The sequence below is a fragment of the Podarcis gaigeae genome (genome assembly GCF_964106915.1).
Source record: "Podarcis gaigeae genome assembly, chromosome: 4".
Taxonomy (NCBI): Eukaryota; Metazoa; Chordata; class Lepidosauria; order Squamata; family Lacertidae; genus Podarcis; species Podarcis gaigeae.
In genome coordinates, this window is record NC_139677.1 from 100,488,506 (window position 1) to 100,514,216 (window position 25,711).

At 45.3% G+C, this 25,711-nt stretch overlaps 1 protein-coding gene across 1 annotated transcript in view; it reads left to right on the forward strand.

Moving 5' to 3' along the window:
- Nucleotides 1-25,711, forward strand: part of ARHGEF17 (Rho guanine nucleotide exchange factor 17) — a 176,004-nt gene that overhangs the window by 108,787 nt on the left and 41,506 nt on the right. Inside the window, exons 2-5 of the mRNA XM_083735821.1 lie at nt 13,293-13,370; nt 20,734-20,916; nt 23,082-23,198; nt 24,320-24,412. Of these exons, the coding sequence (XP_083591947.1) occupies nt 13,293-13,370; nt 20,734-20,916; nt 23,082-23,198; nt 24,320-24,412 (471 nt within the window). The remainder of the gene's footprint in view (nt 1-13,292; nt 13,371-20,733; nt 20,917-23,081; nt 23,199-24,319; nt 24,413-25,711) is intronic.

Below are 25,711 nucleotides of genomic sequence, written 5' to 3' on the forward strand. Positions count from 1 at the left end.
TTAGTCGTTTAGTCATGTCTGACTCTTCGTGGCCCCATGGACCAGAGCACGTCAGGCCCTCCTGTCTTCCACTGCCTCCCGCAGTTTGGTCAAACTCATATTGGTAGCTTCAAGAACACTGTCCTACCATCTCGTCCTCTGTCGTCCCCTTCCCCTTGTGCCCTCCATCTTGCCCAACATCAGGGTCTTTCCCAGGGAGTCTTCTCTACTCATGAGGTGGCCAAAGTACTGGAGCCTCAGCTTCAGGATCTGTCCTTCCAGTGAGCACTCGGGGCTGATTTCCTTCAGAATGGAGAGGTTTGATCTTCTTGCAGTCCATGGGACTCTCAAGAGTCTCCTCCAGCACCAGAATTCAAAAGCATCCATTCTTCGGCCATCAGAACTGAAAATGGGTGGCTGCATTCCGGTTTGTGTACCATTTCAGAAACAGGTAGATTTGCCCTTCAGATGTGCATTTAGTTGAATTTGAAGTTATGAAAGGCAAAGTTGAGTCAACTAGCCATGATTGCTTCTGGTGGTTCCCTCCCTGCGAGAAGCGAAGTTACAGGGAACCAGGCAGAGGGCCTTCTCAGGGGTGGCGCCTGCCCTGTGAAACGCCCTCCCATCTCATGTCAAGGAAATAAACAATTATATGGCATTTAGAAGACATCTGAAAGCAGCTCTGTTTAGGGAAGTTTTTAATGTATTTTTAATCTTTTGTTGTAAGCTGCCTAGAGTGGCTAGGGAAACCCAGCCAGATGGGCAGGGTAGAAGCAATGAATTACAGTGGTACTTTGGGTTAAGAACTTAATTCGTTCTGAAGGTCCATTCTTAACCTGAAACCGTTCTTAACCTGAGGTACCACTTTAGCTAATGGGGCCTCCTGCTGCCGCTGCGCGATTTCTGTTCTCATTCTGAAGCAAAGTCCGAGGTACTATTTCTGGGTTAGCGGAGTCTGTAACCCGAAGTGTCTGTAACATGAAATATCTGTAACCTGAAGCATCTGTAACCCGAGGTACCACTCTATTATCATATTATTATTATCAGGACTTGCCCTGCCAAACCAAAAAGGCCTCCTTCTCACCTGAAATATACCTGACTCGTGTTCTTAAAGCCAAGTTTGCTTTCTGCCGTAACCCTCACTCTGCAAAGCTGACAGCTGAGGATGCTAAAATCTGGAACCTGAAGCTTACTGGTGTCTCTCCCCCCCCCCCCCCGTTTCGCAAAAGCTGTTTTGCTCTGCTAGCGCAACCCACCTAAAACCTGCATTTGGCGGAAAGAGAAGGCGTTCGCCTTGTGTACTAACGCCCCCCGCGTGCTTCTGTGGCCTTCTGCATGGGATTTGAGCTTCTAGCAATAACAAAACACCATGTTCTCTACCCTGAGCCAACACTGTCATTGCAGCTGATGTCCCAATGCCTGAGTGACTGGTTTATTGGACTGGGGTAGTCACAGCAGCTGGTGTGAATCGCTATCTGTGGCACAGAAGGGGGGGGCGCAGAGACGGAATAGCTTTGGGGTCCAGTCGGAGGAAAGATGCTTTCTCAACTCTTGCAGCTTGGAGGTTGAAATCTTTGGGCATCCTAGGTTTCAGGCATTTTGACAGAAGAAGTTCGTAGCCATCGCGGAGGTGAACCTGAGTGCGAGGCGACAGAAACTTGCATTTTTGCTGGGTTTAGTATCGAGCGACATCCCTAAGGATAAAAGGAACGTATTCCTTTACGCAACCGCAGCAGCCAGAAGCGTAGTGGCGAAAAATGGGAAAACTGATAAAATACCAGAATTATTAGAATGGAAAACCAAACTTCTTGAATTCGCGGAGATGGCAAAATTAACAGCATCAATCAGAGGCTACTCTAATAAAGAATGGGAATGCGTTAAGGAATACATGGGAAAAGTGGGTGCAGGAGCTTAAAAAATTAATCTGCAAAAGTACAGTGGTGTCCCGCAAGACGAACGCCTCACAATATGGAAAACCCGCTAGACGAAAGGGTTTTCCGTTTTGGAGGCGCTTCGCAAAACGAATTTCCCTATGGGCTTGCTTCGCAAGACGAAAATGTCTTGCGAGTTCCTGCGGGTTTTTTCCCCTTTCCCCCCCCTTTTGCTAAGCCGCTAAGCCGCTTATCAGCTGATCCGCTGATAAGCCGCTTAACAGCTGATCACTAAAAGCCGCTAAACCGCTAATAGCGCTAATCCGCTAAACTGTCAATGGGCTTGCTTCGCAAGGCAAAAAAACCGCTAGACGAAGAGAATCGCGGAACGGATTAATTTCGTCTTGCGAGGCACCACTGTATAAAAGGCTCAAGGAGATAGGATAATATTATGTTGAGGATGGAATAGCAAATAGAGTAACGCAACAATAACAAAAATAATAGTAGGTCAAGAACACAGGTGGAGGGAAGTATTGGGTTGTGGGGGAGGGAGGTGAAGGGATTAATTGAAATTGTTAAAGATTGGTATAGGATTTAAGAGATTTAAATTTCCATAAAGATTCTATAAGGAAAGCAGTTTTTTAAAAAAAATTAAAAGAAAGAAAGAAATTTGCAGTGTGGTCCCCGTTGGTCCTAGGCAGGGATGCCCCCTTTTCAGATGTGGCCGCCCTCAGCCAAAGAATCATGGGCTGGGTACCATTTTGCCCAGGACATGGAGCGAGGCAGGAGAGATGGTGGAGGCACACACACAAAGACTGCATTGCAAAAAGCTGTAGCCGGTTTATTTAAATACAGTCGTACCTCGGAAGCCGAACAGAATCCGTTCCTGAAGTCCGTTTGACTTCTGAAACGTTCGGGAACCAAAGCGGGCTTCCGATTGGCTGCAGCAAGCTCCTGCAGCCAATAGGAAGCTCCGTGGGACATTTGGCTTCCAAAAGAACGTTTGAAAACCAGAACACTCACTTTTGGTTTTCGATTCTTTGGGAGCTGGACCGTTCGACTCCAAAGGCGTTCAGGAGCCAAGGTATGACTGTACCGCGTTTGCTACCGGTAACCTCTGTGCTCAGAGTGGTTTGCAAAATAAAATTAAATTTAAAAAGTAAAGGTAAAGGGACCCTGACCATTAGGTCCAGTCGCGGACTACTCTGGGGTTGCGGCGCTCATCTCGCTTTATTGGCCGAGGGAGCCGGCGTACAGCTTCCGGGTCATGTGGCCAGCATGACTAAGCCGCTTCTGGTGAACCAGAGCAGCTTACGAAAACGCTGTTTACCTTCCCGCCGGAGTGGTACCTATTTATCTACTTGCACTTTGACGTGCTTTCGAACTGCTAGGTTGGCAGGAGCAGGGACCAAGCAACGGGAGCTTACCCCGTCACAGGGATTCAAACCTCCGGCCTTCTGATTGGCAAGTCCTAGGCTCTGCAGTTTAACCCACAGTGCCACCCGTAGCAAATGTAATAATTCAGTAACAGTTCTCCTGACTTTTCTGGGCATATTTGCAATGTTACGGGCACCATACCAGAACTACAGCTGCACATGTAAATAGACACATACTTGTGCCTTCCTTTTCCTTTCTCCCCACCAGAATTCAGGCATGAAAATGATGTTTTTTCTCCCTTTCTTTTCCTTTTTTCAAGCCTAGTTGGGTAGAAGGTGTGATATTCTTGGAGAGTACAGCCGAGGAGGCAACAGCCGTCGCTGCTGTTGCTATAAAATAATAATCGTCATAGATTCACGCACAGCTTAATGCCAACGAAAGCTGCTGTTTCTAAGACCGGTGCTGCAAGCGTTAAAATAAACATTCATAATTCAGACGCCCCTTCGAAACATAGAAGCATCCGTCCTTAATTAAATAAACCAATTTCCTTGAAGCAACAGGCGCGAGTCCAGAAAAATATGGGAGGGGGTCGCTGGCAGTTTCAGAAAGGTCCACATCCGGGTAGAGAAGGCAGGGCGTTAGCCGTTCTGTAGGAAACGGAAGAAATTTATTTATTGGTCACAGTTATCGGTTTTTCCTCTCCCCCCCCCCTTCCTAGTCCTGATTTCAGCAAGAGGAGGCGCGATATCTCCCTGCAGCGTGGCAGGCTGTTTTGGCGCAGAGGATTGGCAGGGGGCAACAGCTGGGGGACCCCAAGAGAAGAAGGCTCAGAGCCCGGGGATTGGTGGTGGGGCGACGATGAGGGGTCAGAGGGAGAAGAGGGAGCAGCCTGAGAGGAGGAGGTGTTGGAAGATGGAGAGGGAATGAAATATACTCGGAGTCGAGAGTGGATTTCATGCTCTTTATTCAGCTCATAGTAGTGAGGAGGAATGAAAGTTTCCCCAAAGTATCTGCTTTATATACATTATTTACACAATGGGCTGCACGTGATTGGCTAATTCCGGAATTCTCCTGTAGGCCAATCAGGTTGTGGATTCACTTCCATCTGGAGCTGGATTGGGTGGCTCCTGCCGACCAATCATACTGCTGCATTGTTCTAGGACCAATCAGACTGCTGCATTCTGAATCCTATTGTTCTAGGACCAGTCAGACTGCTGCATTTTGGATCCTGTTGTTCTAGGACCAATCAGACTGCTGCAGTTTGGATCCTATTCAACTCAGTATATAACAGGGAACAGGGCTTTGTGAGCGGGGAGATTCTGTGGCAGAGAGGCGGCCAGAATTAGAGGCAGAAGCCGAAGTAGGAGAGGAGGGAGGAGAAGGAAGTCGGAGAAAACGTTTATTTCTGTTCAGACGTAATTTTTGTTGTAAAAAAATTGGGAAATGAAAAATTGGAAAAATAAAATATATAAAATAAAATAAAAACCAACCCCTCTGGATGGTTGGAGAGAGCAAGGGGCATTGCTTGGTTTGAGCATATAACCCACCACAGGTGATTTCTAAGAGGGATTATGGAACAACGTCACTTTGATGTTGTATGGCTTCCGTTTATATGCTTTATAAATAAAAATAGTGCGCTGCATAGACACACACACCCCTGCCAGCAGCACATGTCCCTATGTGGCGAAGTTACCTTATCAATATGTGACTCTCAATTCCAAAACGTCTCTTTCCAGAACCTATTTTGTTAGAATGATCGCAAGGGTCAACTGAACCTTCTCTTTATTCTATCCTAACCACATATGCTGCACACCGTCGTCGTTTTATTTTGTTTCTTTATTGTTTCTGCTGTTTGTATGTGGTGTTTTGAAAACACATCTTTTAATAATGATGATGATGATAATAATAATAATAATAATAATAATAATAATAATAATAATACTACAGTGGTACCTCGGGTTACATACGCTTCAGGTTACATACGCTTCAGGTTACAGACTCCACTAACCCGGAAGTAGTGCTTCAGGTTAAGAACTTTGCTTCAGGATGAGAACAGAAATCGTGCTCCAGCGGTGCGGCGGCGGCAGGACGCCCCATTAGCTAAAGTGGTACCTCAGGTTAAGAACAGTTTCAGGTTAAGTACAGACGTCTGGAACAAATTAAGTACTTAACCTGAGGTACCACTGTAATCATCATCATCATCATCATCATCATCATCATCTTCCCAAGGAACTCTGCGAGTTGTAGCTCTGTGATGGGACTTGGGGTAGAGCACCCTTAACAAACTACAGTTCCCAGGACTCGTTGCCGATTGAGGGAAATTGGCGCCAAAGTGCTGATTATGGTTCCCGTGGATTTAAAGAACATTGATGCGGAGAATGAGTTTAAGATTGGGGAAATGAGAGCCAGAAATGGACAGACACGTCCGTCCTTTGTGTGCAGGCAGGATTCCTTACCATAGAGACGATTCTTACTGTTTTGGCTCACGTTTCCTCTGAACACCTCTAGAAATTAAACAATAGAATCTTTTCCCAGCTCCAGGTCAAGAAAAACTTCATCCAGTTTATTTCTCCCCAATTCAATGCACAGGAGGAAGAGCGGGAGCAAAAAAAACGGCGACCCAGTTCTCTTCCTGGGGCCGTTCCTGATAGCATCTGAGAGAAAGGGAATTTTCCGTGCCTGATCCTCCCAGATCTCAGTGGATTTACTGAGCACTTCCCTTCTCGTTGCCGAAAGGGGAAGGACCAACCCCGCTCCTCTTGCAACAGATGTAATCCTGCACTGCATTGATTCTGTATTACTCACTAACTTAATTAAGAGCCAGCCATTCCTGGTTTGATTGAGAGATAAACAGCTACGGCGTTCATTCCTGAGTCACACAGAGGGCTGGCAAAGGTATCCACAGTCAGGGCCGCTGAGAGCAGGATTGGGACCTGGTGGGGGGGAATCAGGCATCCCCCCCCCCCGCACAACAGCAAGGGGGGACTGGCTAGAAATCTTAACGTGGGGCAGAAAATACCGTATTTTTTGCTCTATAAGACTCACTTTTTCCCTCCTAAAAAGTAAGGGGAAATGTGTCTGCGTCTTATGGGGCGAATGCAGGCTGCGCAGCTATCCCAGAAGCCAGAACAGCAAGAGGGATTGCTGTGTTCACTGCACAGCGATCCCTCTTGCTGTTCTGGCTTCTGAGATTCAGAATATTTTTTTTCTTGTTTTCCTCCTCCAAAAACTAGGTGCGTCTTATGGTCTGGTGCGTCTTATAGAGCGAAAAATACCGTAAATGTACGGTCTGGTTTTTATGCTAATAATAGGTACGATGATATCCATACCTGTTTAGAATATTAAGATCTTAATGACTAATATCAGCAACATAAGCACACACGCAATGGATGCGTACTGACCATGCATTTACGTTAAACCTGTACGTCTAACGCAACACAGTGTGTGTCACGCAACGAGTTTGCTGTATTCACGCGGCTGTCGCTTAAGAAACCCTGCAAATACGACAGCAAGAAGATGGGACTATGCAACCAGAGTGCAGAAGCGAATGTTCGTACATAATTGGGAATACTTAGAAAGGCTTGGTTTGCAGCACAGGTTTGCAAGCTCTTGTTCAGAGTTGTGCGTGCACTGAACACGAAGAATATAGTGTTGTGAGTTTTGATGGAGAGCTTAAGCTGAATGCCTGGGCTCCCTTCTAATTCTTGGAATAGCCTAGCTAGCTTCCTGGCGAGGTGATTGATAGCCTGGGCGATGGCCCATTGTTGTTGTTTAGTCGTTTAGTCGTCTCCAACTCTTCGTGACCCCCTGGACCAGAGAACGCCAGGCCCTCCTGTCTTCCACTGCCTCCCGCAGTTTGGTCAAACTCATGCTGGTAGCTTCGAGAACACTGTCCAACCATCTCGTCCTCTGTCGTCCCCTTCTCCTTGTGCCCTCCATCTTTCCCAACATCAGGGTCTTTTCCGGGAGTCTTCTCTTCTCCTGAGGTGGCCAAAGTCTTGGAGCCTCAGCTTCATGATCTGTCCTTCCAGTGAGCACTCAGGGCTGATTTCCTTCAGAATGGATAGCTTTGATCTTCTTGCAGTCCATGGGACTCTCAAGAGTCTCCTCCAGCACCAGAATTCAAAAGCATCAATTCTTCGGCGATCAGCCTTCTTTATGGTCCAGCTCTCACTTCCATACATCACTACTGGAATGGCCTATTAAGGGGGAACAAAGGGAGAGGCTCTGTGCGAGATGGCAAATGGGTATGTGGGTCCCCTCCCTCAACTCTCAGGTAATTAGAAGGACAAAGGCAGAGTTGACCGTTGACTTGGAACCAAACACTGCAAACCCGGAAGTAAGTTTTCCGGTTTGTGAACTTTTTTCGGAAGCCGAACATGTTCCATTTTGAGTGTTACGCTTCCGGTTTGAGTGTTACGCTGAGGTCTGTCTGTTTTTGCGATTTATTTTGCGTTTTTGTTTTTGCGGCTCTCTTTTTTTGTTTTCCCCAGGCCTTGGCTGGGGAGGGCGGGGTATAAATAAAAAATTATTATTATTATTATTATTGTGACTGTGTGGAACCCAGGTCAGCTACTGATTGATTGATTGATTGATTGATTGTGTGACTGCAGTACAATTTTTATTGCTTTCATTTTTATGGATAAATGGTCTTGTTAGATCAGGGGTCTCCAAGCTTTCCTTGCCTCGGGCTGGTGTTTCGAACGATGATTGCACTGCGGGCCGGAGGGCAGGGGAGCGCATGCTCATACATGCGCACACTTGCTATTTCCGGTGCACTTCTGGGTCGTAGGAGGCCCATATGCATGCCCGCAAGCTATTTCCGGTGCTCCTCCAACCCAGAAGTGGGTCCTCGTGCCACACTGGTAAGAGCAGGCAGTGGGAGTTGCCGCAGGCCGGATAAACAAATCCCTCGGGCCTTATCTGGCCCCCAGGCCTTAGGTTGGTGAGCCCTGCGTTAGATAGTAAAATTCATGTTAAATTGCTGTTTTAGGGATTTTTAAAAGTCTGGAACGGATTAATCCATTTTGCAATACTTTCCATGGGAAAGTGCACCTTGGTTTTGGAACGGACTTCCGGAACGGATTAAGTCTGAGAACCAAACAAATCAATGAATTTGCAAATGTGCAAATCCTATAGGCAAGGGAAGCTAATGGAGCCTGAATCAATCCTGGGAATTAGGCAAATGCGCATGTTTGCTTATTTTATGCCATTTATCTCTACGCCCAGGAAGGAAAGCAAAGAGTGAGGCCGCGTCATACCCAATTCTTTCCTTTTTTAAAAAAAACAAAAACTTAGTGGATTCATCATTATGAGTGTCAGTCAACTAATCAAGGCACCCACAATCTGCATGCCGACAAATACTGACTTATTTTTTTTAAAAAAAGAAAGGTTGCTTAGTAGATAATGTGTGCCCACGTGGCAACCGGGCAACACCTGAGCGCCCAGCTACGTATGATAGTTAGACACTGCACACACTTATTTGTGGGGTTGTGTTTTTTTCAGTGCAAATAGCAGCTCCAGGGAAGCCTGATGAAGATCAGGGCTGCAGCATTTGTGGAGAGAGAGATGTAACCATTTCCTCTCAATAATAATAATAATAATAATTTTTAGTTATACCCCGCCCTCCCCAGTCAAGGCCGGGCTCAGGGCAGCTAACAAGCAATAATAAAAACAAGTTGAATGAATACAAAAACAAGATTAAAATACAACAATTAAAATATTGAAACATTAAAGTATTAAAATGCAGCCTCATCGCAGGAGGAGAAAGGAAAAGAAAAAAGAAAGAGGGGGAGGGAATCAAATTGGCTCCAAGCCAAAGGCCAGGCGGAACAACTCTGTCTTACAGGCCCTGCGGAAAGAAATCAGATCCTGCAGGGCCCTGGTCTCATGAGGCAGAGCGTTCCACCTGGCTGGGGCCAGAGTTGAAAAGGCCCTGGCTCTGGTTGAGGCTAATCTGACTTCCTTAGGGACCTCTAGGGTGTTGCTATTTATGGACCTTAAGGTCCTCCGTGGGGCAGACCGGGAGAGGCGGTCCCGTAGGTACGAGGGTCCTAGGCCATGAAGGGCTTTAAAGGTCAAAACCAGCACCTTGAACCTGACCCTGTACTCCACCGGGAGCCAGTGCAGCTTGAAAAGCACTGGGTGAATATGCTCCCATGGCAGGGACCCCGTGAGGAGCCTCGCTGCAGCATTCTGCACCCGCTGGAGATTGCCACTCTTGCGGCAATCCCAGTTAAAGCTGGGAACTGCAGGATGGGAGCGTGCCCTAGTGCTCAAACCCTGCTTGCGGGTTTCGCCAAAGAGGCATCTGGTTGGCATGGGGTGGCATGCTGGACTAGATGGTCCATTGGCCTGATCCAGAAGGCTCGTCTTCACTTCCTCTCCATGTCTTCTTAAGCTCCTCTCCAACTTCTCAAGCTGCTGTTGGCATGAGAGGGACGTTCCTCCTGGCATCCATTCGGATTGGGACCGGAGCTCAACTGCGTGGGAGAGCTTTCCTCTTCCTGCACCCCCTCTATTACAGGTGGAACCTCTACTTACAACCATAATCCGTTCCGGAGGTCTGGTCATAACTAGAAACGTACATAAGTAGAGGCGCACTTATCCATAGAAAGTACAGTGGTACCTCAGGTTACATACACTTCAGGTTACAGACTCCGCTAACCCAGAAATAGTACCTCGGGTTAAGAACTTTGCTTCAGGATAAGAACAGAAATCATGCTGTGGCGGCGCGGCGGCAGCGGGAGGCCCCATTAGCAAAAGTGGTGCATCAGGTTAAGAAGAGTTTCAGGTTAAGAATGGACCTCCGGAATGAATTAGGTACTTAACCCGAGGTACCACTATATTATGGTTTACAGATGAAAAGGACTTCAGAATCTGTCCTTCCAGTGAGCCCTCAGGGCTGATTTCCTTCAGAATGGAGAGGTTTGATCTTCTTGCAGTCCATGGGATCTTTCCCAACATCAGGGGGGGTCTTTTCCAGGGAGTCTTCTCTTCTCATCAGGTGGCCAAAGTATTGGAGCCTCAGCTTCAGGATCTGTCCTTCCAGTGAGCACTCAGGGCTGATTTCCTTCAGAATGGAGAGGTTTGATCTTCTTCCAGTCCATGGGACTCTCAAGAATCTCCTCCAGCACCAGAATTCAAAAGCATCAGTTCTTCGGTGATCAGCTTTCTTTATGGTCCAGCTCTCACTTCCATACATCACTACTGGGAAAACTACAGCTTTAACTATACAGACCTTTGTCAGCAAGGTGATGTCTCTGCTTTTTAAGATGCTGTCTAGGTTTGTCATTGCCCTTCTCCCAAGAAGCAGTCGTCTTTTCATTTCGTGACTGCTGTCACCATCTGCAGTGATCATGGAGCCCAAGGAAGTAAAATCTCTCACTGCCTCCATTTCTTCCCCTTCTATTTGCCAGGAGGTGATGGGACCAGTGGCCATGATCTTCGTTTTTTTGATGTTGAGCTTCAGACCATATTTTGCGCTCTCCTCTTTCCCCCTCAATAAAAGGTTCTTTAATTCCTCCTCACTTTCTGCCATCAAGGTTGTGTCATCTGCATATCTGAGGTTGTTGATATTTCTTCCGGCAATCTGAATTCCGGCTTGGGATTCATCCAGCCCAGCCTTTCGCATGATGAATTCTGCATATAAGTTAAATAAGCAGGGAGACAATATACAGCCTTGTCGTACTCCTTTCCCAATTTTGAACCAATCAGTTGTTCCACATCCAGTTCTAACTGTAGCTTCTTGTCCCGCATAGAGATTTCTCAGGAGACAGATGAGGTGATCAGGCACTCCCATTTCTTTAAGAACTTGCCATAGTTTGCTGTGGTCGACACAGTCAAAGGCTTTTGGAAAGGTCATTCGTTGTTTATTGTCGCAGCTTTACTGGCGTGCAAGTAGCTTTGCAGCCCTTTCCCTCTGTGTTCTCTAAGGAACCCTGAGAGAAGAGTTCTTAATGAGCCCATTTCACAGAAACGGAGCTCAGTTGGACCTGCCTGGGGCTGTCTGAAGGCAAGTTTGAGACGATTGCCTTCAGGCTCACTGAGGTTGTAAAGCTGTGTCTGGGCTGAAGCACTTTAGATTTCAGATGGCGGTTCTCTCAATTGCTTAGGACAGGGGTCAGCAAACTTTTTCAGCAGGGGGCCAGTCCAATGTCGCTCAGACCTTGTGGGGGGCCGGACTATATTGGGGGGGGGGAATGAACAAATTCCTATTCCCCACAAATAACCCAGAGATGCATTTTAAATAAAAACACACATTCTGCTCCTGTAAAAACACCAGGCAGGCCCCACAAATAACCCAGAGATGCATTTTAAATAAATTCTACTCATGTAAAAACACGCTGATTCCCGGACTATCCGTGGGCCAGATTTGGAAGGCGATTGGGCCGGATCCGGCCCCGGGGCCTTACTTTGCCTTCCCATGGCTTAGGATGCAACCCGGAACGTGGTTTCTTTTGAGGCAAGAGCTTCTGACAGCAGCTTTTCAACTTCAAATCACACAGCAGCAGGGTGGATTTCGTTTAAATCAAATTGATTTACATCATGATTTAAATCACTAGTCAGGAAGACTTGATTTAAATCATTTTCTTAACAGAAAGACTCATTCTTGCATATTTACAACCAGATGAAGGTTTCGTTTTCGGAATAATAAAATTTCAGAGTAGTTTTTACAGTTATATCAATAATTACTGATAATAATTATGATAATTATGAAATTACTGCGAGGTTTAATAAGTTAACTGTTTATATTTGGACAACTTTTCAGCAGTGCTTCATCAGAAGGAGAAAAATAATCATTTCCTTAAGAACAATCTAAACAATCCATTTAACTAAAACAATAACAGTATAGCATATGTTTCCATGTTTGTTAACCGATGTGGTTAAACGTGTTTAAAAAACCCCAAAACAACTTAGGCTGAGTTTTAGCACACATGAAAAACTTAAAACAAATCCTTATTTCCTGATGAATAGCCTTTGGACTATAATGTAACTTAAATAGAAAACTATCTTTAGAAAGATTTTTCCTCTAACAGCATTTTATTTTATATTAAGTAAAATAGAAACATCACCACCCAACGCCACTCATCTCCCCCCCACACCTCTTCTCCCCTTTTCTTCCTAATATCTCAACAAATGAAACCGATTTGTAAAAAAAAAACAGTTACATGGAAAAAAAATACAAGAGAGACATTGCACATACCTTTGAAAATTTTTAATAAAAATACAAATAAAATAAAAGCATTTTAATTTAAAAATCCGATTTAAATTTTTAAAAATCCGATTTAAAATTTTAAAAATCTGATTATTCTTTTTAAAAAAATTAATTGATTTTTATCCACCCTGTTTAGCAGTGGTTCAGCAATAACACAGGTGCCCTGATCTGGGTCGGTCTTGGCCCTGAGCAATAAACAGCAACACATTTGCAAGAGGCTCTTAGCTTTCAAAAACTTCACATTCCCAACTTTCATAGAATCGTAGAATTTTACAGTTGGAAAAGACCCCAGGGGTCATCTATTCCAACCCTCTACAATGCAGGAATCTCAGCTAAAGCATCCATGACAGATGGCCCCCCAACCTCTGTTAAAAAACCTCCAAAGAAGCAGGTTTGTTCGCTGTTTTCACAAGGATACAGCAGTTCTTACTAACCTTTGAAAAGATGTTGCAGATCTGAACAGTCAGAGCAGCAGGGGTTTTTTTTGGGTGGGTGGGAATTGAAGATATTGGTCTCAAGACAGCCTGTTCCGTTGGATTCTAGGCTGTGTTTGCACCCAGCACGAACCCTTCATGGTGGTTATTTGCCAAACTGTTTTTTTGTCCGGCTTTTCAGCCCAGGGAACGCTGCAAAAGCAGCTCATAAGTGTCGGCGATAAGACACTTCCTGCCTTCGGTCTTATAATCTGACGAAGTCACGACACAAAAGAAAAAAGACGTTGGGAGGGAGAAGGAAAAGGATAAACCGGGGCACTTGTTTCTTGAGCTCTTGTTTTTACCTCCAGAAAACTCTGCTGCAGGTTGCGGCTCCGTTTCTCAAACGCCTCTCTCTGCCTCTCTTTTTTGCAGGATATGCGGAAACACGTGATTATGACACTCCTGGATACGGAACAGTCATACGTGGAGTCGCTGCGGACCCTGATGCAGGTAATTGACCCACGTGGGAGCAGAGGCCAACGGACCTCAAGCTCCGGTCAAACTCTCTGCACTGTTCAGATATATACCTGTGCTGTTTTTCTTCTCTAAAGTGGTATTATATTGCTTTAAATGTGTGCCCTGAGTGTGGCCCGTGTTCAACATCCTTTGAGTTTTAGGAGGGTAGCATCTAAAATAAAAAATCCCCCATGCCCATAATTTGCACACTATAATTTGCACACGGCTTTCTCACTACCATCTTGTGACTGTCAGTCACATTACAGTGGTCCCTTGGTTCTCAAACGTAATCCGTTCCGGAAGTCCGTTCCAAAACCAAAGCGTTCCAAAACCAAGGCGCGCTTTCCCATAGAAAGTAATGCAAAACGGATTAATCTGTTCCAGACTTTTAAAAATAACCCCTAAAACAGCAATTTAACATGGATTTTATTATCTAACGAGACCATTGATCCATAAAATGAAAGCAATAAACAATGTCCTGCAGTCACACAGTCAATCAATCAGTAGCTGAACTGCGTTCCACACAGGCACACACACAAAAAGAGCCACAAAAAGGTAAAATAAGTAGCAAAAACAGACAGACCTCAGCGTAACACTCAAATCGGAAGTGTAGCACTCAAAACAGAAGCATAACACTCAAAACGGAGCATGTTCGGCTTCCAGAAAAAGTTCACAAAACAGAAAACTTACTTCCGGGTTTGCAGTGTTTGGGTTCCAAGTTGTTTGAGAACCAAGGTGTTTGAGAACCAAGGTATCACTGTCCCAAGTTTCCTTGTTAAACCTTTGTGTTGCTTATCCCACTTGCATTTTTCCCTGCGTTTGCTGTTTGGTTGCAGAACAACAGTGTGGTGTAGTGGGTGCACTAGGTCCCGGGAGACTCGGGTTCGAATTCCCACTCTGCCATAAAGCTCCCTGGGTCGATAATAATGATGATGATGATAAGCTTCCAAAAGAATATTAAAATACTGTGATACATCAAACATTAAAAGCATCCCTAAACAGGGCTGCCTTCAGATGTCTTCTAAAAGTCTGGTAGTTGTTGTTCTCTTTGACATCTGGTGGGAGGGCGTTCCACAGGGAGGGTGCCACTACCGAGAAGGCCCTCTGCCTGCTTCCCTGTAACTTGGCTTCTCACAGTGAGGGAACTGCCAGAAGGCCCTCGGCGCTGGACCTCAGCGTCCGGGTAGAACGATGGGGGTGGAGACGCTCCTTCAGATATACTGGACCGAGGCCGTTTAGGGCTTTAAAGGTCAGCACCAACACTTTGAATTGTGCTCAGAAATGTACTGGATGACCTCGGCCAGTCACGGTCTGCTCTCAGCAGGGTTATTGTGAGAGGGGGAAAACCGGATACGCCACCTTGGGGAGTAATGAAACAACCGTGATAATAGACCTCTTTTGGAAGTTACGGTGAGCTGGGAATGAGCGCCGTTCTAGCGCCTGCTGCCAGATGGCTCCACTTTGCTCATAGACCCCCAAGGGGACCCTAAGGGACATCTAGTCCAACCCCCTGCACTGCAGGAGTGCAAGTGTGGACAACAAGCCAAGATGCTTGGCTTAGCGTGGTCTGCAAGCCAGGGTGCATTTAATTTAAATCAAATCAATTTAAATCACTAGCCAGTAAGACTTGATTTAAATAACTAGTCTGTAAGACTTGATTTAAATCACTAGCCAGTAAGACTTGATGATGATGATGATGATGATGATGATAATGATGATGATGATGATGATGATGATATAAAGTCCGATGAGGGAAGGTTGTAGGAACTGGGTGTTTTTGACCTGATTCTGCAAGGATGTTCTTACATTCTTTGACTTTTAGAAAACACCTGAAGGCAGCCCTGTTCAGGGAAGTTTTTAATGATTGATATTTTATTGTGTTTTAAATATTTTGTTGGGAGCTGCCCAGAGTGGCTGGGGCTACCCAGTCCGATGGGCAGCATATAAATTATTCAATAATAATAATAATAATAATAATAATAATAATAATAATAATAATAATAATAATTATTTTATTATTCAGAATTTTTATTAATCCAGAATGCGGCAGCTAGACTGGTGACTGGGAGCGGCCGCCGAGACCATATAACAGCGGTCTTGAAAGACCTGCATTGGCTCCCAGTACGTTTCCGAGCACAATTCAAAGTGTTGGTGCTGACCTTGAAAGCCCTCAACGGCCTCAAAGGCCCAGTATACCTGAAGGAGCGTCTTCACCCTCATCGTTCTGCCCGGACACTGAGGTCCAGCACCGAGGGCCTTCTGGCGGTTCCCTCATTGCGAGAAGCAAAGCTACAGGGAACCAGGCAGAGGGCCTTCTCGGTAGTGGCGCCCACCCTGTGGAACGCCCTTCCAGCAGATGTCAAAGCGATAAACAACTACCTGACATTCAGAAGACATCTTAAGGCAGCGCTGTTCAGGGAAGTTTTTAACGTGTGATATTTTACTGTATTTTTGGTTTTTATGGAAGCAGCCCTGAGTGGCTGGGGAGGCCCAGCCAGATGGGCGGGGTATAAATAAATTCTTCTTCTTCTTCTTCTTCTTCTCCTTCTTCTTCTTATATCTTTATACCCCGTCCATCTGGCTGGGCTTCCCCAGCCACTCTGGGTGGCTTCCAACAAAATATTAAAATACAGTAATGCATCAGACATTAAAAGCTTCCCTAAACAGGGCTGCCTTCAGATGTCTTCTAAAAGTCAGAGTAGCAATACAGACAGGGGTGCCCGGTCTACCCACAGGAAGGTCTGGTGGGGATTTCTGAGCACGTTTGGCTGAGCGATGCCCAGGAGTTTCTCTGTAACCAAGAAGCGCACCCTCCTCTCCCTCTGTGACTCCTTGCTCGGCTGCAAAGCCTTAGCAAGATCTGTGCATTCCTAATGCGGCAGAGCGACCCACGCCGGGCACTGGGAAGCTTTTGTCAGCCCAAACCCAGCCTGCGCTCGTCTCCGTGGCAACTGCATCCCGTTGCCACGGGATCCGGGGCTCGAGAGCAGAGCACCAGGGATGACGGCGCTCAGGGTCAAGTTGTCAGGGAACTTGCATTCAGGTTTATTCCCCCTTTGAAGTGTGTGTGTTTGTGTGAGTGTGAAAATGCTGTCTTTCCCACGTTTCATTCGCAAGTGTGATTTTGCTCTGAGGCAGCAATGCAAGTCTTTCTTGTGCCTGTGGCAGTTTTGATTCTGCCTTTTTGATTGTCCAAATGGGAAGCCCTTAGTTGTTTCCCCTCCCTTCCCACGCACCGCAACTCTCAAGTGTGAAAATTGGAGGGTTATTTTCGCACCCTTCGCCCTCTGCTTCGAGTCTCTAATTCACGGAAAACAGACTTGTTAGCCGCAGCACTTCGCCATTTCCGAATGCCAGGCTCTCCCGACCTCCTTTGTGCAATAAGACTTTTTCTTTAATGCTCTGAGTCCTTTTCATCTGTAAACCATAATAATAATAATATTATAATAATTTATTATTTATACCCCGCCCATCTGGCTGGGTTTCCCCAGCCACTCTGGGCAGCTTCCAACAGAATATTAAAAAAAGACAAAACATCAAACATTAAAAGCTTCTCTAAACAGGACTGCCTTCAGACGTCTTCTAAAAGTCAGGTAGTTGCTTATTTCCTTGATATTTGAAGGGAGGGCGTTCCACAGGGCGGGCGCCACCACCGAGAAGACCCTCTGCCTGGTTCCCTGTAACTTCACTCCTTGCAGAACAAGTTGTATCAGCACCTCGGCAACGCAGCTTCTTTCTCCTTCTGCAGCGGTATGAGGGCAGACCGCAATGGCGGTTCCACTCAGTGGTATATCCCCGGCGAAACCGCCACTGCTCTGGAGTCCCTCTGTCTCCAGCTTTTTTCCCCCTCACCGTGCTGGGTGCTGGGAGCAGCGGGGCTCAGAAAATGGCAGTCTTGCCAGCGATATACCTCTGAGCGAAGCCATCATGGCGGTCTGCCCCTTGCAACTCGGGTTGCAAACGTGATCTGTGTGGGATGCACGTTCACAACCCGCAGCGTCCACAACCTGCAGCAGCGAGTCTGCATACACACGGGTCATGATTCAGCATTTCTGCACACACGCAACGAGCGATTTAGCGCTTATGTGCATCTGCGACCGCTGAAATCCAGAAGTAACCCATTCTGGTACTTCCGGGTTTTGGTGGTGGCACTGTGGGTTAAACCACAGAGCCTAGGACATGCCGATCAGAAGGTCGGCGGTTTGAATCCCCGCCACGGGGTGAGCTCCCATTGCTCAGTCCCAGCTCCTGCCAACCTAGCAGTTCGAAAGCACGTCAGAGTGCAAGTAGATAAATAGGTACCACTCCGGCAGGAAGGTAAACAGCGTTTCCATGTGCTGCTCTGGTACGCCAGAAGCGGCTTAGTCATGCTGGCCACATGACCCGGAAGCTGTACGCCGGCTCCCTCGGCCAGTAAAGCAAGATGAGCGCTGCAACTCCAGAGTCGGTCACAACTAGAGCTAATGGTCAGGGGTCCCTTTACCTTTACCTTTAACCCCAAAAAATGCAAAATGAAGTGTCTGTAACCTGAGGATATATAGATATATCTAGCCCAGGCCTAGCAGGGACAGGGAATAATGTCCTGGTTTTTACTCTCTGGAAGTCCGATTCCCACTGTCAATAACCTGGATCGGCGCCAAAGTTGCGCTTATGCAGAATTCTGCGTTGTTGTCATCGGAAAGCCTCAGGACAGGGCGTGCCAACCTTTTTGGTGCCAGGCTTTTATTTAAGCACGGGACAAGGGTGCTTTAATATGATGGCACAAAGACAAACCCATCGACTCGCCGAAGAGGAGAGCTAGAGAGAGCAGCTGCTTTGTGTGCTTGAAGGACAGGGGAAGATAATTACAGCTCAGGAGCTTTTAATACGGCACAGCGAAATTCCTGGAAATGCTCCTGACTCATTCAGCGATGACATCTTTGAAGAGGGGAGACAAGAGCAGCAAAAGGAGCAATCCAGTTTTGATCAGCTTTTTAAATACCTACGAGATGCGGAACGTTTCCTCCGCCTTTGGAAAGTTATATAGCTGCAGTGGAAGCAGCCCAGATTTGGGTCTCTTTCGAATGTAACACTAAACTGTGGGTTAGCTTAACGTGCACCCAGTGTCCCTCGCCTCTTTCATTTCTGTTTTTGATCACTTATTATTATGATTTGTTAATTGTCTATACAGTGGTTCATCAGTGTGTCATTACGTGCTAACCTTAAAATGTGGTTTAGGCTTAACTACGGTTTAGGGAAACCAGCCAATACAGTGGTACCTCGGGTTACATACACTTCAGGTTACAGACTCCACTAACCCAGGAATATTACCTCTGGTTAAGAACTTTGTTTCGGGATGAGAACAGAAATCGTGCAGCAGCGGCGCAGCGGCAGCGGGAGGCCCCATTAGCTAAAGTGGTCTTCAGGTTAAGAATAGTTTCAGGTTAAGAACAGACATCTGGAACGAATTACGGTAAGTTCTTAACCCGAGGTTCCACCGTACTTATTATTATGTTTTGTTAACTGTCTATACCGTGTTTCATCAGTGTGTCATTACATGCTAACCTTAAAATGTGGTTTAGTCTTAACTACGGTTTAGGGAAACAAGCCAATAACATAAACCATGGTTTGAAGCTGGCTTTTTTCAAAAGCTTTTATCTGTGGCCTAACTTTAGTTGTAGGTTGTAACTTCAGCTTGTAGCCTGCTCTGTGCTTTGAGGGTCTGTCATTCAAAGATTTGGGCTTTAACCATATTTGTCTTACCTGATTACTTGTTCTAGTTACAGGTAGGTAGCCGTGTTGGTCTGCCGTACTCCAAACCAACAAACAATTCCTTCCAGTAGCACCTTAGAGACTAAGTAAGTTTGTTATTGGTATGAGCTTTCATGTGCATGCACGAAGAAGTCTCTGAAGAAGTGTGCATGCACACAAAATAACAAACTTAGTTGGTCTCTAAGGTGCTAGTGGAAGGAATTGTTTGTTTGCATTCTGGATTAGTTGTAGCTTCCGGGTCACTTTCAAAGGTAGCCCCACGTAGAGTGCATTGCAGTAGTCCAAGCGGGAGATAACTAGAGCATGCACCACTCTGGCGAGACAGTCTGCGGGCAGGTAGGGTCTCATCTTGCGTGCCAGATGGAGCTGGTAGACAGCTGCCCTGGACACAGAATTGACCTGCGCCTCCATGGACAGCTGTGAGTCCAAAAGAACTCCCAGGCTGCGCACCTGGTCCTTCAAGGGCACAGTTACCCCATTCAGGACCAAGGAGTCCTCCACACCTGCTCGCCTCCTGTCCCCCAAAAACACTACTTCTGTCTTGTCAGGATTCAACCTCAATCTGTATTAGGCTCTCCTCCACCCTTGTAGTGAAGGGCTCAGAAATCTTTGCACCTGGCGGAACGAAGAGTGCGAATTCCTGCTTGGGCAACTTCTGGCTGAGAGAGACTAGGGATGCAAGGACTGTCAGTCCTGGCAGCTGTGTTATAGGGGCTGGTCTTGTCCTGAGGACTCTCTGCTTGTAGCCTGTATTTTTGAGTAAAAAGTTAACTCGACTGCTCGCCTCTTCAGTGCTGACACCAACTCAATGGCAGAGCATCTCCTTTGCTTGCAAGAGGTCCCAGGCAAAATAGAGCATCTCTAGGGAAAAGTAGGAGGTGATGGGAAGGAGCCTTTTCTGCCTTGGACTCCGGACAGCTGGTTCCCCAACCTGGTGCCCTCCATACATTTTGGGGAGCAGCTCCCACCAGCCACACTAGGCTGGGGCAGATGGGTGTTGTAGTCCCAAAAATCTGGATGTCACCCACTTGAAGAAGGTGTGTGTGTGTTGTGCGCGCACGTATATACCAGCATATTCTACGTCACAAATCAGCATCTGGCTGAGCTGGATTACATATGTGCATTTATGTATATTTTAATGAACTGAACAGAGCAAAAGGTTATGAGTCATGAGGGGTGCACAGATTGTGTGAATGAACTCAGCGCTTATATTTTTAGTTGCAGTTTTGATAATGTTTTTAATATTGTTTTATAGATTCTAAACGCTGCGTTGATTTGTTAATCGCACGACTTGCCAATAATTGTGAGGTTTAGCTTATTTTTTAGTTGCTGTTTCGTTAAGTTTTCTTTTATAGATTGCAACTGTTTCATTGAAAATCTGTTAATTTTTTTAAGGACTCATGCTGTATTCGCGATGTGCTATTATGTTTTATTACGTTATGGTTGTTTATCCGTTGTAAGCCGCTTTGAGGTTTGTTTGAATGAAAAGCAGCGTAAAAATACAATCAATCAATCAATCAGTCGGTATTGAATTGGATGGGTCTTGGTATCGGCCATCTTCCTGTCTCCTAAATGTCTTCTCCTCCGTCTCTCCTTCCCTTTCCAGGGTTACATGAAGCCCTTGAAGCTGCCGGAAAACGCCATCCTCTGCGATCCCGCCCTAGTGGACGAGATCTTTGATCAGATCCCCGAGCTGCTGGATCACCACGAGGAGTTCCTGGAGCAGATCAGCGAATGCGTGCAGAGCTGGAGCGAGAAGCAGAAAGTGGGGGACATCCTGGTGAAGTCTGTGAGTTCAGCTTTTCCGACAACACGCACACACACAACCTCTGATCAAGGAGCTGGTATTCGAGATGGAAGTGTGGCTTTCCTGGGTTACTTAGCCGAAAGGATGCAGGGTTATATGGCATATTTTATTTTATTAATTAATAATAATTTTATTTTTTTATTTTAACTTCCGGTTCTTCTCTTTTTTATATAATCATTTTTATTAATTTTAACATATGAATTATAATACATACCACAAACCACTTATACAATCTTTTTTTTTACTCCCATCACCTTGTTTTAACCACTTCTTATGCATTTCTTAAATTCATATTGCCTCTAATTATCTTAACTAATCATCCTCCCCTTTATCCATTTTTGCAATAGTTCCAATAATTCACCTCGCAAAACTTCTTGCAAACCTACAAACGTAGTTTGAACATCACTATTACTTTTCAAATAAACTGTAAATTTACACCAGTCTTCTGTGAATTTCTGGTCCCGCGATTTCGAATCCTTCCTGTTAGTTTAATTCTGAATAGTCCATTAATTTCATCCTCCATTCTTCTTTCGTCGGTAATTCTTCTTGCTTCCATTTTTGTGCCAATAATATTCTTGCTGCCGTCACTGCATATAAAAACAGCTTACATTCTTTTCTATTTATATCACTTCCTACCATGCCCAGTAAAAATGCTTCTGGTTTCTTTATGAATGTATATTTCAACATTTTTTAAATCTCATTATATATCATTTCCCAGAAGCTTTTCACTTTTTTACATTCCAACTTCCGGTTCCTCTCATTGTACTATTTTACATTTTGTTCATCTGTCCACAGTTCATTATTATTTTTTAACTTTCCCGTTTCTTATCCAGAATATTCTTTTATATACTGTCTCTGTCTTTCAAGATTCATTCCAAGTCTGCCAGGAGTTTACCGTTATCACAATAGTTTTTAAGATAATCTTTAAACATTATCCAATCTTTCATTAACTTTCTGTACTGAATCTCCTCTTAAATCTCCCTGTCATCCTTGCGAGTTGTAAATATTCTATCGTTTTTGCTTGCCAGTCAGTTTCTGCGGGGATGTTGTCACTTTTCCAGTTCTTTGCTATAATAATAATAATAATTTAATAATAATTTATTATTTATACCCCGCCCATCTGGCTGGGCCTCCCCAGCCACTCTGGGCAGCTTCCATAAAAACCAAAAATACAGTAAAATATCACACGTTAAAAACTTCCCTGAACAGGGCTGCCTTAAGATGTCTTCTGAATGTCAGGTAGTTGTTTATCGCTTTGACATCTGCTGGAAGGGTGTTCTACAGGGCGGGCGCCACTACCGAGAAGGCCCTCTGCCTGGTTCCCTGTAGCTTTGCTTCTCGCAATGAGGGAACCGCCAGAAGGCCCTCGGTGCTGGACCTCAGCGTCCGGGCAGAATGATGGGGGTGGAGACGCTCCTTCAGGTATACTGGACCGAGGCCGTTTAGGGCTTTAAAGGTCAACACCAGCACTTTGAATTGTGCTCGGAAACGTACTGGGAGCTAATGTAGGTCTTTCAAGGCCGGTGTTATATGGTCTCGGCGGCCGCTCCCAGTCACCAGTCTAGCTGCCGCATTCTGGATTAGTTGTAGTTTCCGGGTCACCTTCAAAGGTAGCCCCACGTAGAGCGCATTGCAGTAGTCCAAGTGGGAGATAACCAGAGCATGCACCACTCTGGCGAGACAGTCCGCAGGCAGATAGGGTCTCAGCCTACGTACCAGATGGAGCTGGTACGAGCTGCTATGAAAATCCTAGCCGCTGTGGTCACGTACATAAAAAGTGGTCTAAGATTTTTCTTCATTTCCGTGGACATAATTCCTAATAGGAAGGCCTCGGCAGTTTTTTTTTTTGTGAATGAGAGTTTGAATATATTTTTAAGTTCATTGTATATGGTGTCCCAAAGTTGTCTTATTATCTTACAATCTCACCACATGTGCATAAAAGTACCTACCCCATTTTTACACCTCCAGCTGACCTCTGAACTATTCTTATACATCTTGGCCAATCAGCAATGTTTGCTTGTTTGAAAAGTGATAACCCCCAGGGGCTGAAATTCTCCACTTCGCGTTCTCCCACCTCCCCACGTTCTACGACTTCAGAGGGAAATGTCCCTTTTTCTCATGAAGCCTTTGTCTCGCTCCTTCCCCAGTTTTCCAAAGACATCCTGGTGAACATTTATTCTGCGTACATCGATAACTTCCTCAACGCCAAAGATGCTGTGAGGATCGCCAAGGAGGCCAGGCCAGCGTTTATGAAGTTCCTGGAGGTAGGACAGAAATCTTTTTTATATATACAACATTTTATTGGGTTTCCAAAAAATAAGAAAATGGAAAAAAACGGGGGGGGGGGTCCACAGCCAAATTAAACCAAAATTTTTTGTCAACTTCCCTCCACTCCCCCTCTTGGTTCCATTATAATATACTTGTTCATGCAGGTCCATAAAATCTTATACTGTCATACTGTTGGGATACTGCCAGGGTGACAAAGGCCATCACTGCCTCCATGCCGACTCCGGACTCCGGACGTCCATCGACCTCCTGTAGATACAGTATCAGCAAGTAGCGAGCGACACGAGCTCCAGAAATAGATTGCCACATTCCTGGGCTGATGCACACTCTATCAGCAGAATTCACACAGCGAAAGTTGCACAGCAGGAGAGCATATTTACAAGTTTATTCAGCGTTGGTCAGAACAAAGAAAAACATGACCGCCTGCTAACGTGTTCAGGCACCGAGAGAGAAAACGAAAGCAATAGCAAACATAAACATCCTGTGAACAGGAAATACGCAGGCTGTGACTCACAAGCCTGCTCCCTTTTAAGGTGGAATGGAAATATCCTAACACATACCTCGTGTTGCGTTTGCTTCATGATACGTTTTTTCAGGTTGCGTCCCGTGGCGACCCGGAAGTAATGGAAAGGATTACTTCCGGGTTTCGCCGCTCGCGCATGCGCAGAAGCGCAAAATGACGTGACGCGCATGCGCAGATGCTGCGAATCGTGACCCACGGGTTGCGTTCTGCTCATGTTGCGAATGGGACTCTGGAACGGATCCTGTTCGCAACCAGAGGTACCACTGTATGCTTAATCCAATTTTAAAACCTTCTTCATCCTATTACAAGTGACTTTTAAAAGTCAAATATAAAAATCTATACACAAAGCTTTCAAAAATATGCCTTAAACAGTTGCCCTAAAGTTGATGAATAAATGAGCAAATTAAGTTAATTTGGATATGCAGAAAATATTTAAAAATAAATTCAAGGAACCACAGAAAGAGCGAGGGGGAAGGAAATCAAGTTTTGAAATGTTAAAATGTAAAAATATTTAAATGTATAAACCTGAAAAGTATTTTTTTTTTAAAGCAAAACCTGATCTTCATGTTCTTTCAGCAAAGCATGAGGGAAAACAAAGAAAAACAGGCACTTTCAGACCTCATGATTAAGCCGGTTCAGCGGATTCCACGCTACGAGCTTCTGGTCAAGGTGAGTCCAAGAGGCCTGATTATTAATTGCTGTTCATAAATTGTTGTTACTAATTGTTGAACTGCTCCGAGACCTGAGGGCATAGGGTGGCGTATAAATTCAAATAAATGCCATCTCCAACTCCTCAAAAGATTCCATCAATGGTGTCTCCGAAAATTTTACACATCACTTGGGAAGACAGGTGAACTAATGTCACTGTACTGGAAGAAGCAAAGATCACCAGTGCTGAAGCGATGATTCTTCAACATCAACTTTGTTGGACTGGTCATGTTGTTCAGATGCAACTAATCTATTCTGAACTTAAAAATGGAAAGCGTCATGCTGGTGGTCAACCAAAGAGGTTTAAAGACTCTTTCAAGGCAAATCTAAAAAAATGTAGTATAAACACCGACAACTGGGAAACACTGGCCTGCGAGCGCTCCAGTTGGAGAACAGTTTTTACCAAAGGTGTCATGGGCTTTGAAGACACTCGAACTCAGGACAAAAGGGAGAAATGTGCTAAGAGGAAGGCACGCTTGGCAAATCCACACCATGATCAACTCCCACCGGGAAACCAATGTCCCCACTGTGGAAGGACGTGTGGTTCAGAATTGGCTTCCACAGTCACTTACGGATTCATTGTTAAAACAGTGTTTATGGAAGACTACGAGGGATCACCAAAGAAGAAAGAAGAAATTCAAATCATTATTGTTATTTTTGTTGTTTGTTTGTTGTTGTTGTTTAGTTGTATCCGACTCCTCGTGACCCCATGGACCAGAGCACGCCAGGCACTCCTGTCTTCCACTGCCTCCCGCAGTTTGGTCAGACTCATGTTGGTAGCTTCGAGAACACTGTCCCACCATCTCGTCCTCTGTCATCCCCTTCTCCTTGTGCCCTCCATCTTTCCCAACATAGGGTCTTTTCCAGGGAGTCTTCTCTTCTCATGAGGTGGCCAAAGTATTAGAGCCTCAGCTTCACAATCTGTCCTTCCAGTGAGCACTCAGGGCTGATTTCCTTCAGAATGGAGAGGTTTGATCTTCTTGCAGTCCATGGGACTCTCAAGAGTCTCCTCCAGCACCAAAATTCAAAGGCATCAATTCTTCGGCGATCAGTCTTCTTTATGGTCCAGCTCTCACTTCCATACATCACTACTGGGAAAACCAGAGCTTTAACTATACAGACCTTTGTTGGCAAGGTGATGTCTCTGCTTTATTATTATTATTATTAAAAACTGATGGCAGTATTCAGCTTCTGATATAGAGGAACAGAGAACAGTGCAATAGATATTTAGCAACTGGAAGAGTTAAAAACTTGACATTT